Genomic DNA, 13506 nt, shown 5'->3' with positions numbered 1-13506 from the left:
TTCACTGACACTTGTAAATCTCTCTCTCTCGCTCTATAATAGGCAAATTTTGTTTCCAAGACATTAATTAAGTCAATATGGAGACAATCTCCAATACAGAACCATGAAACCACTTACTAAACATCCAGAAGTTCTTTCTATGTTACATCTACACATTGTCCACATGCTTATTAATTATTTTTGTTAGAAACTCAGCAGTAAAGTGACATACATGGTATTGCAACATGTGGGTCCAACCAATCACCTCCCTAGCTGTGATTAAAACTGCCCACCTTTCATCCTAATTAAAGGTGTGTTCAGAGCCCTGTTAGTCTTCTTCGGGTATCAGCTGTGTGGACACGTTGTGGACGGGCCCATGCTGTTCTGATGCTCCTCCTCCTCCTCTGTAGAGTCCTCAGAGCTGTTGATCACTGCAGCACTCAGAGTTTGGAGCTCCTCCAGAACAGACAGAAGTCTCTCTGAGAGGTTACAGACAGAACAATGGTTAGATTACCCATGTCTGCGTGATGCTGTTTGGGGGGAAAAACAGGGCAGGGGGGAGGGAGTCAGCAACATAAACCCCTACCCCTACTGTCTACAGGTAGATGTAACATCACTCCTTCACAGCTGCTCTCTGAAGGTTTTTCTCCTCTGTCCTTGAGATCGGCAGAGTTGTGAAGTAGGGCTGTTGTGTAATCACTCAGCTCTCCCTCACTGACATTTAACTGGAACACATTCACATCACAGATCAACTGTAGCAATGCAAAATGAACTTGCCACAAAAGTCTTACTTGTACTGCATTTTTCAACCTGTGCCTCCTTCAGTTGCTTCTTCTGATCATTGATCTTTGTGTGTTTGCTCTGCAAAAGCTGAGTTTTTCTCATCTGATCCAGTTTCCTTGCTGCTTGCCTCTCAAAGTGCCGCAAAGTCATTACTGTGAGATACAATACACAGAGCTTATATAGTGTGTAAACATTTACAGTCATATTGGATTGTAGCACAGATGTGACATGACTGCTTCTATTAAATTTCCAGCGAGCTGTGCAGCACTGTGTTAATCTCTCTACCTGCTTTGGTGTGCTCTCTCCTGGCCGTGCTAACGTCGACCTCCATCTCTCTCAGCTTCTCAGCACAAGAGTCCTCGAGCTCAGCCACTCTGTCCCGCAGGACTAAAGGGAAAATGACAAAAGAATCATTCCTACACATCGCACATGATCAGGAAAAGAAACCATAATGTTGTATCCTTAACAGTAGGGCTGTTGGTTCAATTTCTTGCTTTCTGTCTGGTTCAGATGTCGAACCACAAACTGTACCCAGTGCTTTATATGGAAGCACCTAGAAGCATCTTTCATAACTGTGGGTACATGTACCCACTGATCATGCAAATTTGGGATATGCAGGATATTTTGGGAGTACAGTAAAAAAAAACAAAAAACAAAAAAGAATTTCAATAACTGACCAAGAATTTATATTATTGTTTTATCCCTTTTTGTAGAACTTCGACACCAGACCATCAAAGAAAGCAGTGCTCCAATATGTTCATTGAGCAAAATTTTACTGTTATTTAATTTAGATATTAGCACTGTTAGCATTAAGTAGAAAGTAACTTTGTGACATTACCTTAACTGGGAATATTCTGGTCATACATTTTAAAGGGCATGTTGCACATTTTTTAATGTCCCACTTAGTAACACAACATCAAAGTATTCATGATTGTAAGTCTCTCTGCATACATGCTCACAATTACAACCCCTGGCAAAACTTATGGAATCACCGGCCTCGGAGGATGTTCATTCAGTTGTTTAATTTTGTAGAAAAAAAGCAGATCACAGACATGACACAAAACTAAAGTCATTTCAAATGGCAACTTTCTGGCTTTAAGAAACACTATAAGAAATCAGGAAAAAAAAAAATTGTGGCAGTCAGTAACGGTAACTTTTATAGACCAAGCAGAGGGAAAAAAATATGGAATCACTCAATTCTGAGGAAAAAATTATGGAATCATGAAAAACAAAAGAACGCTCCAACACATCACTAGTATTTTGTTGCACCACCTCTGGCTTTTATAACAGCTTGCAGTCTCTGAGGCATGGACTTAATGAGTGACAAACAGTACTCTTCATCAATCTGGCTCCAACTTTCTCTGATTGCTGTTGCCAGATCAGCTTTGCAGGTTGGAGCCTTGTCATGGACCATTTTCTTCAACTTCCAGCAAAGATTTTCAATTGGATTAAGATCCGGACTATTTGCAGGCCATGACATTGACCCTATGTGTCTTTTTGCAAGGAATGTTTTCACAGTTTTGCTCTATGGCAAGATGCATTATCATCTTGAAAAAAGATTTCATAATCCCCAAACATCCTTTCAATTGATGGGATAAGAAAAGTGTCCAAAATATCAACATAAACTTGTGCATTTATTGATGATGTAATGACAGCCATCTCCCCAGTGCCTTTACCTGACATGCAGCCCCATATCATCAATGACTGTGGAAATTTACATGTTCTCTTCAGGCAGACATCTTTATAAATCTCATTGGAACGGCACCAAACAAAAGTTCCAGCATCATCACCTTGCCCAATGCAGATTCGAGATTCATCACTGAATATGACTTTCATCCAGTCATCCACAGTCCACGATTGCTTTTCCTTAGCCCATTGTAACCTTGTTTTTTTCTGTTTAGGTGTTAATGATGGCTTTCGTTTAACTTTTCTGTATGTAAATCCCATTTCCTTTAGGTGGTTTCTTACAGTTCGGTCACAGACGTTGACTCCAGTTTCCCCCCATTCGTTCCTCATTTGTTTTGTTGTGCATTTTCGATTTTTGAGACATATTGCTTTAAGTTTTCTGTCTTGACGCTTTGATGTCTTCTTTGGTCTACCAGTATGTTTGCCTTTAACAACCTTCCCATGTTGTTTGTATTTGGTCCAGAGTTTAGACACAGCTGACTGTGAACAACCAACATCTTTTGCAACATTGCGTGATGATTTACCCTCTTTTAAGAGTTTGATAATCCTCTCCTTTGTTTCAACTGACATCTCTCGTGTTGGAGCCATGATTCATGTCAGTCCACTTGGTGCAACAGCTGTCCAAGGTGTGATCACTCCTTTTTAGATGCAGACTAACCAGCAGATCTGATTTGATGCAGGTGTTAGTTTTGGGGATGAAAATTTACAGGGTGATTCCATAATTTATTCCTCAGAATTGAGTGAGTCCATATTTTTTCCCCTCTGCTTGGTCTAAAAAAGTAACCGTTACCGACTGCCACAATTTTTTTTCTTGATTTCTTATAGTGTTTCTTAAAGCCAGAAAGTTGCCATTTGAAATGACTTTAGTTTTGTGTCATGTCTGTGATCTGCTTTTTTTCTACAAAATTAAACAACTGAATGAACATCCTCCGAGGCTGGTGATTCCATAATTATTGCCAGAGGTTGTAGTGGTCTCTGATGTTTTTTTTTATTGCTCTCTTTGAGCGACTTAACAGGTGTATTTCCTGAAAATGTCTCACTCTGCAATTGTATTTCCTGAAAATGTCTCACTCTGCAATTCTCAGCGTGTGACGTACATATTAGCAAAACAGAAACATCCCAATGACTAACAGACAGAGCGAAACAAATGCGTTTATGTCCCATAAGGAAGTGGCTTGGATTTACAGAGGAGACGGCACATTTCACCCCAAAACTCTTTACTTTTTCAGAGTCTGTTGGATTTTGGAACCTAATTGTGGTGACGTGCTGTTTGTGTCACAGAATGCTGATATACTTCTGCTGTGATCAGATGTATGTGTCATATTGGAAAAACTCTGAAGACACTATTTTCAGGAGGTAATGGACTTTGTATCTAATGTGCCACAATCGTGACAGACGTTCAGCTGAAGGCAGTGTTGTGATCGGACATTATAGGCACGCAGTCAGAACCTGAAGGCCTGTGCACATGGACATTCTCTGGCCGGCCATCTGTACCTGAGGACTAGTGGAACTTGACAAACTTTCATAAAATAATTAACCTTAGAGTGACTAAAAAGTTTCAATAAATTAATACTTTCCCTCTACAGCCACAGTCTGCTGAGGAAGAAGAAGTACTCAACCCACTTTTCCTGGAAAAAGATGCAATCAGTCATTCAGTTTTAAATAGGATCAGCCTCACCTCGCTCACTGTTCTCCTGCTGACTGAGCAGCTCAGAGTGAAGTTTCTCTAACATGACCTTGCTCTCCTCCAGCTGCTCCTGACTCTGCTGCAGAATCCGCCGAGACTCGTCACGGCCTGCTGCAGCTTGCTGGACCTCCATCCAGCTCTGCTCCAGTTCCTTCTGCTGCTGCCTGAATTTGTTCTCATCTGGAAGGGGAATGGTAGAAAAAGGAAAACAGACAAAAATAAAAGATTAAAAAGTCACAACAGTAATATGTAACAGTAAAGTGTCAATTCGGACAGAAGGCCCACACTTACCAGATTTGCTAGTATTTACTTGATACGTTACCTAAAATTGTGAAGGACGCAAAAAGCATTAACACATTTTCCAGAGTACAAATCATGTTTTTTTCCCCCTTTGTTTCATAATCTGGAAGAACTTTCAACTTATACTGCAATACGACTTATACTTCAGAAAATTGGGTATTTGTCTCTTCAATCCACTGCCAGCTAAACTGGACCAACAATGTCAAACAGTATTATCTTGCCAAAATGAAGTTTTGCAAGATACGTTACTAAGTATGTTTGTTTGTTGTTATAATCATTGTATTTTTCAAATTTAACTCGCTCTGCAGCACAATTTACATCATAGACTCTTGCAACTTCACATATAGCAATCCTAGGAAGATACCTGTCATGAAAACTCAATGTCTACAAAAAGTACAACCTGCTTATTTGATCCTATACCAACGAAACTGTTTAAGGACCTGTGGCCCACTCTTAGGCGGACTGTGCTGGAAATTATTAAGCTGTCATTAACCTCTGGATCTGTTCCTAAATGTTTCATTTCTGGAGTGATTAAACCATTACTTAAGAAATCTAAACTTGACCCTCATGTATTGAAAAATTATAGGTCGATATCAAATCTATCATTTTGTTCTAAAATTCTGGAAAAGGTGGTGTCATGGCAGCTCGTGGACCACCTTACTGAGAATAATCTTTTTGAGGCACTGCAGTCTGCTTTTAGAAAATATCATTCCACAGAGACAGCTCTCAGTAAAGTGGTGAATGATCTTCTGCTTACAATGGATTCAGACACCACTGCGGTTCTGGTAGATCTCAGTGCTGCATTTGATACCGTGGATCAACACATTCTACTCAAAAGGCTGGAGAATCATTTTAGGATTACTGGGAGTGCCCTTGCATGGTTGACGTCATACCTGACCAGTCGTTCTCACTGTGTTTTGTACAATAACACTACCTCTAACCTTAGTGACATGAAATTTGAGGTTCCACCTTAGGCCCCCTGCTTTTCTCCTTTTATATAGCACCCCTTGGGCACATATTGTGATGTTTTGGGATTACCTTTCACTGCTATGATGATGATACTCAGTTATACATGTCAATAACTGCTGGTAATCTCATCCACATAAAATCCTTAGAAGATTGCCTTGTATCAGTGAAAGCTAGATGTCTAGCAATTTCCTACTTTTAAACTCTGATAAGACTGAAATGATGGTTCTTGGTCCAGTGAGGCATCAATTTGACCAGCTAACGCTTCGCCTAGGCTCGTATGTCATACATCACACTGACAAAGTGAGGAACCTTGGGGTAATTTTTGATCCTACACTGTCCTTTGACCTCCACATTAGAGATATTACGAGCACTGCTTTCTTCCATCTACAAAATATAGCGAAGATTCATCCCATGTCTATGGCTGATGCTGAGACCCTGATTCATGCGTTTGTCTCTTCTAGATTAGACTACTGCAATGTTTTATTTTCTGGTTTACAACAGTCCAGCATTAGGGCTCTCCAAATGGTTCAAAATGCTGATGCCAGACTTTTGACACGAAGCAGAAAGTTTGACCACATTACACCCATTTTGACATCCCTTCACTGGCTTCCTGTCCCTATGAGATCAGATTTTAAGGTTCGCTACTAGCCTATAAAATTGTTCACAGACTGGCACCTCCCTACCTAGCTGACCTAATTAAACCCTATGTACCGGCCCGGGCTTTGTATTCTCAGGGTGCAGGACTACTTTGTGTCTCTAGGGTGAATAAAAAGTCTGCGGGTCACAGAGCTTTCTGTTATCGTGCCCCTGTTCTGTGGAATGATCTCCTTGCATCAATAAAACAGTCAGATTCTGTGGAGACTTTCAAGTCCAGACTTAAGGACATGTCGCACTGAAATCATAACAATTTAGATTCAGGCTGTTAGTGACCATCCAATGATCCACCGGGGTTACGTTGTGCACTTCCATAACTGGTTTCAAAGTATACAGCAACTGCAAAAAACAGCTACTGAGACTTCAGAGAACAAAGTACTTGTGAGTACTCAGGTGTTTCCGACAGGTGACATAGTTACTAGAAGCATCCCAGCGTGCACTGTAACTGGTAACATTAAGAACGGAGGCACAGAGTAATTCCAAAGTTTACACAAGTGTGATGTTGTGTTATGATGACTTGTTTTTAAGTGATAACTGTTCATTTTGATCCAGTCACGGTAAAAGATGCAGTTCTGTGAAGGTTTCTGTGTACCTGCAGCCAAAGTCATAAACGCAGCCTGTTAAAAATGCTAATAAGTGTTGTATATTAGTGTGAAAAATCTAATATATATATATAACTATGTCACCTGTCGGAAACACCTGAGGACTCACAAGTACTTTGTTCTCTGAAGTCTCCGTAGCTGTTTTTTGCAGCTGCCGTATACTTTGAAACCAGTTATGGAAGTGCACAACGTAACCCCGGTGGGTCATTGGATGGTCACTAACAGCCTAAATCTAAATTGTTATGATTTCAGTGCGACATGACCTTAAGTCTGGACTTGAAAGTCTCCACAGAATCTGACTGTTTTATTGATGCAAGATCATTCCACAGAACAGGGGCACGATAAGAGAAAACTCTGTGACCCGCAGACTTTTTATCTGTGTCATCGCGGAGACATTTCATGTCCATTAAGCGTCAAACAGCTGACGTGGGTTAAAACAGTGCAACAGCTGTTTTTTTTATTAAGGGATTATTCAACATTAATTCTCTTTTAAAAGGTTCCTTATAGAGATTGACAGTTTTATGACATTTGAGAGAGTCTACAAGCTTAATACGGATTATATATTGTATCACCACTCTTCCCTTCCTAGTGGAGTAGAGCGGAGAAGGATATTCTTTCACTAAAACAGATCAGATCTAGGCTTGCATCTCAAATGTACCTTCTGGCAACTTGTAGCTAAACTTTCAGGTCTTTTTAAGAAAATCCACGTCTATACCACTTTATCATGAAGCTGTATAACTGTTGATACAAAATACAAAGCTTGCACTGTGCACAATTTCTCCAATCACAGCCACATAAGTCTATAACTTCTTCTGGATTGTCTGAGTGTCTTGGTGGCTTTCCTCACTCTTCTCCTTCTTGCACAGTCACTCAGTTTTTGAGAACTGTTTATTCCATACAGATTTACCATAGAGTGCCATTCTGTCATTTGTCATTCCACAAGTACCACAAAAGACTCCAAGCTGTCCAATCACCTCCCTGGCTTCACCCAACAACTAACCATGAGTGAAAAAATAAGTTTTTGTGTTATCTTTCATAGTCTCTGAAAAATGGCCAAAAAACAAAAATTCTGCCAGGGTATAAACTTTTGAGCACAATTGTATGTACAATGACAAATAAACGCAATTATTATTTATTTTAATTACGTGTTCTGTCAATGCCTCTCCGGGAACCATCACCTTATCGTGGTGGAGAGGTTTGTGTGCCGCTATGAACCTGAGAGCTGTGTTGTCTGGAGCCTTGTGCTCCTACTGTAGTAGGGTCTCCCATGGAAAATTGGTCTCAGGCGAGAGGCCAGACTAAGAATGGTTCACCAGACACCATGAAAGAACAAGGCAGAGGAAACGTTGCCAGGCCCGGAGGAAGCCCGGGGCCCTCAACTGGAGCCAGGCCTGGATGTAGGGCCCATCAGGTAGCGCCTGGTGGCTGGGCTTGCCACGGAGCCCAGTCAGGCACAGCCCGAAAAAGCAACGTGGACTTTCCATCTCCACCCTGCAGGCTCACCACCTGCAGGGGGAACCGCAGGTGTCGGGTGCGTTGTCCTTTGGGTGGCAGTGAAAGTCGATGGCCTTGACGGACCGGACCTGGCGGCAAGGGGTAGCTCTGACAGTGTGGAACGTCACCTCGCTGTGGGGGAAGGAGCCGGAGCATGTGTGGGAGGAGGAGCGTTACCAGTTAGAGCTGGTGGGTCTCGCCTCCACGTACAACCTCGGCTCCGGAACCACTCTCCTTGATAGGGGTTGGACCTTATTCTTCTCTGGAGTTGCCCACGTGATGAGGCACTGGGCGGGTGTGGGGATACTCACGAGTCCCCGGCTGAGTGCCGCTACATTGGAGTTTACTCCAGTAGACAAGAGGGTCGCCTCCCTGCGTCTTAGGGTGGCGGGGGGATGGGGGGAGAGGTGTGACTGGGAGGAACGGCCTCCCTAATCTAAACCTGAATGGTCATTTGTTATTGGACCTCTGTGCTAGTCACGGACTGTCCATAACAAACACCATGTTCGAACATAAGGATACTCATAAGTGTACATGGTACCAGAGCACCCTAGGCCGAAGATCGATGATCGATTTTATAATCATATCATCTGATTTGAGGTTGCATGTTCTGGACACTCGGATGAAGAGAGGGGCAGAGCTGTCAACTGATCACCATCTGGTGGTAAGTTGGATTAGAGGGTGGGAGAGGACTTTGGACAGAACTGGTAAGCCCAAACGAATAGTGCAAGGTGAACTGGGAACGTCTGGAGGAGCCCACTGTCCGACAGATCTTCAACTCACACCTCCGGCAGAGCTTCTCTAGCATCCCTGTGGAGGTTGGGGGCATTGAACCAGAATGGGCAATGTTCAAAGCTTCCACTGCTCAAGCTGCAGCGGGGAGCTGTGGCCTGAAGATCTTAGGTGCCTCAAGGGGCTGCAACCCTCGAACACCGTGGTGGACACCGGTGGTCAGGGAAGCCGTCCGACTGAAGGAGGAGTCCTTCTGGGATATGTTATCTCGGAGGAGTCCAGAGGCAGTTGCAAGGGCAGTGGCCTCTGCTGTGGGGGAGGCAAAGCAGCGCGTGTGGGAGGAGTTCGGAAGCAACCATGGAGAAGGACTTTCGGTCAGCACCAAGGTGCTTCTCGTGGACCGTGAAGCACCTGAGTAGGGGAAAATGGGGAACCATCCAAGCTGTCTACAGTAAGGATGGGACTCTGTTGACCTCAACTGAGGATGTAATCCGGCGCTGGAAGGAACACTTTGAGGAACTCCTGCATCAGACGGGAGCGTCCTCTGTAGTCGAGGCAGAGCTGGAAGCTGATGGAGGATTTTCATCAATTTCCCTGGTGGAAGTCACTGAGGTAGTCAAACAACTCCGTAGAGGCAAGGCCCCGGGGGTTGATGAGATCCGTCCAGAAATGCTGAAGGCTCTGGGTGTGGAGAGATTGTCTTGGATGAGACGTGTCTTCAACATTGCGTTGAGGTCTGAGACAGTGCCTAAGGAGTGGCAAACTGGGGTGGTGGTCCCCATATTTAAAAAGGGGGACCAGAGAGTGTGTGCCAACTACAGGGGCGTCACACTAATCAGCCTACCTGGTAAAGTCTACTCCAGGGTGCTGGAAAGGAGGGTTCGGCCGAGAGTCGAACCTCTGATTGAAGAGGAACAATGCGGGTTCCCTCCTGGTCGTGGAACAACCAACCAGCTCTTTACTCTCACAAGGACCCTGGAGGGTGCCTGGGAGTATGCCCACCCAGTCTACATATGTTTTGTGGAGTTGGAGAAGGCATATGATCGGGTACCCCGGGAGATAGTGTGGGAGGTGCTGCGGGAGTATGGAGTGAGGGGGTCCCTTCTCAGGGCCATCCAATCTCTGTACTCGCAAAGCAAGAGCTGTGTTCGGGTGCTTGGCAGTAAGTCGGACTCGTTTCTGGTGGAGGTTGGCCTCCGCCAGGGCTGCGCCTTGTCACCAATTCTGTTTGTGATATTCATGGACAGGATATCAAGGCATAGTCGGAGGGAGGAGGGTTTCCGGTTTGGTGGGCTCAGGGTCTCATCACTGATTTTTGCAGATGATGTGGTCCTGTTGGCTTCATCGGCCGGTGACCTCCAAGACTCACTAGATTGGTTTGCAGCCGAGTGTGAAGCGGATGGGATGAGGATCAGCACCTCAAAATCCGAGGCCATGGTTCTCAGCAGGAAACCAATGGATCACAATACTCTGGGTAGGGAATACGGCCTTGCCCCAAGTGAAGGAGTTCAAGTACCTCGGGGTCTTGTTCATGAGTGAGGGGATGATGGAGCGTGAGATTGGCCGGAGAATCGGTGCAGCAGGGGCGGTATTGCATTCGCTCTACCGTACTGTTGTGACAAAAAGGGAGCTGACCCAAAAGGCAAAGCTCTCGATCTACTGGTCAATCTTCGTTCCTACTCTCACCTATGGTCATGAGTGTTGGGTCATGACCGAAAGAACTAGATCGCGGGTACAAGCGGCCAAAATGGGCTTCCTCAGGAGGGTGGCTGGTGTCTCCCTTAGAGATAGGGTGAGAAGTTCGGTCATCCGTGGGAGTACAGTCCCTACTCCTTCACGTTGAAAGGAGCCAGCTGAGGTGGTCGGGCATCTGGTAAGATTGCCTCCTGGGCGCCTCCTAAGGGAGGTGTTCCAGGCACGTCCATCTGGGAGGAGACCCCGGGGAAGACCCAGGACAAGGTGGAGAGATTATATTTCCACACTGGCCTGGGAACACCTTGGGATCCCCCAGTAAGAGCTGGTCAATGTGGCATGGGAAAGGGAAGTCTGGGGTCCCCTGCTGGAGCTGTTGCCCCCGGGACCCAAACCCGAAAAAGCGGGTTGAAGATGAGTGAGTGAGCGAAGAGTGTTCTGTCAATGCTGTGATGTGTCCTTATGTTTGTCTTGATCGAACAGCTATCTTAGATGGACATCTCAAAGTTTCATCTACTTAAGGTTTCTTCCAGTAGAACAACAAAAAACACTTGACTACTCCTGGGTTGGGTAAGGTTTCTACCTTATATGTTTTTAGTGCTTTCAGGTAATCTGTGCTATATTTGGCGCTATATAAATAAATGAAACAGTTAAATGGGTTAAGAAAAAAAAATTGTTATAATTAGATGCTGTGAGTTAGCGTGCTTACATTGTTCATGCAGATCAGCCAAAGCTTTCTTGATCAGCTTCGGGGTCCTTTTGAGCTCCTGTGTGAGCATGTCTCGCTCTTCACACGCCAAACGAAGCTCTGTCTGGAGGACACTGACACTGTAGGGCAACAGGATGAAGACATAAATGAAATAGCAGGAAGTCAGTACAGAGGTAGGGAAATAATTTAGAAGGGTGCAAAAAAACAAAAACTCCCCTACTAATGCAAGACAAATTATTCATTTTCTGACTAAATGCAACACATTACACCATAACCTACAGTGGGGTAAAAAGTATTTAGTCAGTCCCTGATTGTGCAAGTTCTCCTACTTAGATGAGAGAGGTCTGTAATTTTATTCATAGGTACACTTCAACTATGAGAGACAAAATGAGAAAAAAAAAAATTCCAGGAAATCACACTGTAGGATTTTTAAAGAATTTATTTGTAAATTATGGTGGAAAATAAGTATTTGGTCACCCACAAACAAGCAAATTTCTGGCTCTCACAGACCTCTAACTTCTTCTTTAAGAAGTTTCTTCTGTCCTCCAACTGTTACCTGTATTATGGAATCTGGTTGGAACTCATTATCTGTATAAAAGACACCTATCCACAGCCTCAAACAGCCAGACTCCAAACTCAACTATGGCCAAGACCAAAGAGCTGTCAAAGGACACCAGGAAGAAAACTGCAGATGTGAACCAGGCTGGGAAGAGTGAATCTACAATTGTCAAGCAGGTGGTGTAAATAACATCACTGTGGGAGCAATTGGAAGAAAATGGAAGACATACAAGACTATTGATAATCTCCCTCGATCTGGGGCTCCACGCAAGGTGTCATCCCATGGGGTCAAAATGATCATGAGAATGGTGAACAAAAATCCCAGAACTACACGGAGGGACTTGATGAATGACCTGCAGAGAGCTGGGACCAAAGTACAAAGGCTACACACTACACAGAGAGGGACTCAAATCTTGCAGTGCCAGGTGTGTCCCCTTGCTTAAGCCAGTACGTGTCCAGGCCCATCTGAAGTTTGTCAGAGAACATACGAATGATCCAGAAGAGGATTGGGAGAATATCATGTGGTCAGATGCAGCCAAATAGAACTTTTTAGTAAAAACTCGTCGTGTCTGAGGAAGACAAATGCTGAGTTGCATCCAAGAACACCATATCTACTGTGAAGCATGAGGGTGGAAACATCATGCTTTGGGGCTGTTTTTCTGCAAAGGGGACAGGATGACTGATCCATGTTAAGGGAAGAATGAACGGGGGCCATGTATCGTGAGATTTTAAGTCAAAACCACCTTCCTTCAGTGAGAGCATTGAAGATGCAACGTGGCTGGGTCTTCCAGCATGACAATGATCCCAAACACACTGCTCAAGCAACGAAGGAGTGGCTCTGTAAAAAGCATTTCAAGGTCCTGGAGTGGCCTACCCGTATCCAGACCTCCACCCCATAGAAAATTTGTGGAGGAGTTGGAAGTCCGTATTGCCCAGTGACAGCCCCAAAACATCACTGCTCTAGAGGAGATCTGCATGGAGGAATGGGCCAAAATACCAGCTACAGTGTGTGCAAACCTGGTGAAGAGTTACAGAAGACACTTGACCTGTGTCATTGCAACAAGATTATGTTACAAAGTATTGAGTTGAACTTTTGTTATTGACCAAATACTTATTTTCCACCATAAATAAATTCTTTTAAAATCCTATAAAATCCTCTTGTGATTTCCTGGATTTTTTTTTTTTCTCGTTTTGTCTCTCATAGTTGAAGTGTACCTATGTTGAAAATTACTGTACATTGGTGTTGCCTTAAAGACTGCACTACAGTTAAACATTACTTTTCACTCTGAAACCTGGCTGTGATATCTACATTTATTATATCAGAAAAAGCTGATATCAACAACATCTTTATTAATAAAATCCTTGGTTCAAATCCCAGCCTGGCTGGGAAAAAAAAAAAAAAAAAAAATCACTAAAGGCCCTTGGGTAAGATCCTTAATCCCCTAGTTGCTCCCGGTGTGTAGCGGGTGCCTTGCATGACATTGGGGTGAATGTGTAAAGCGCTTTGAGCGTCTGATGCAGATGGAAAAGCACTATATAAATGCAGTCCATTTACCATTTATTACCATGAGTTACTTAAGTTTCATGTTAGTACCTTGAGTGAAATGTTTAGTAGTTTTAATGTCTTCAGTCACTGTCTTTGTTGTCAAACTAAAACCACT

General features: G+C 43.7%; 1 protein-coding gene across 1 annotated transcript; it reads right to left on the bottom strand.

The window, feature by feature from the left end:
• Positions 1 to 220: 220 nt before the first annotated feature.
• On the bottom strand, positions 221 to 11414 carry LOC117517591 (coiled-coil alpha-helical rod protein 1-like). The gene is made up of 6 exons (XM_034178683.1): positions 11288 to 11414; positions 4127 to 4315; positions 1048 to 1149; positions 790 to 914; positions 572 to 704; positions 221 to 458 (listed from the first exon to the last, which is right to left on the bottom strand). The coding sequence occupies exons 1-6, from the start codon at positions 11355 to 11357 to the stop codon at positions 325 to 327; spliced, it is 753 nt and encodes a 250-aa protein (XP_034034574.1). The 5' UTR covers positions 11358 to 11414; the 3' UTR covers positions 221 to 324.
• Between the last annotated feature and the right edge of the window lie 2092 nt (positions 11415 to 13506).

The sequence above is a fragment of the Thalassophryne amazonica genome, chromosome 9, assembly GCF_902500255.1.
Source record: "Thalassophryne amazonica chromosome 9, fThaAma1.1, whole genome shotgun sequence".
Classification (NCBI taxonomy): Eukaryota; Metazoa; Chordata; class Actinopteri; order Batrachoidiformes; family Batrachoididae; genus Thalassophryne; species Thalassophryne amazonica.
The sequence above is the reverse complement of the archived record's forward strand: the minus strand, read 5'-3'. Positions and strand labels throughout refer to the sequence as shown.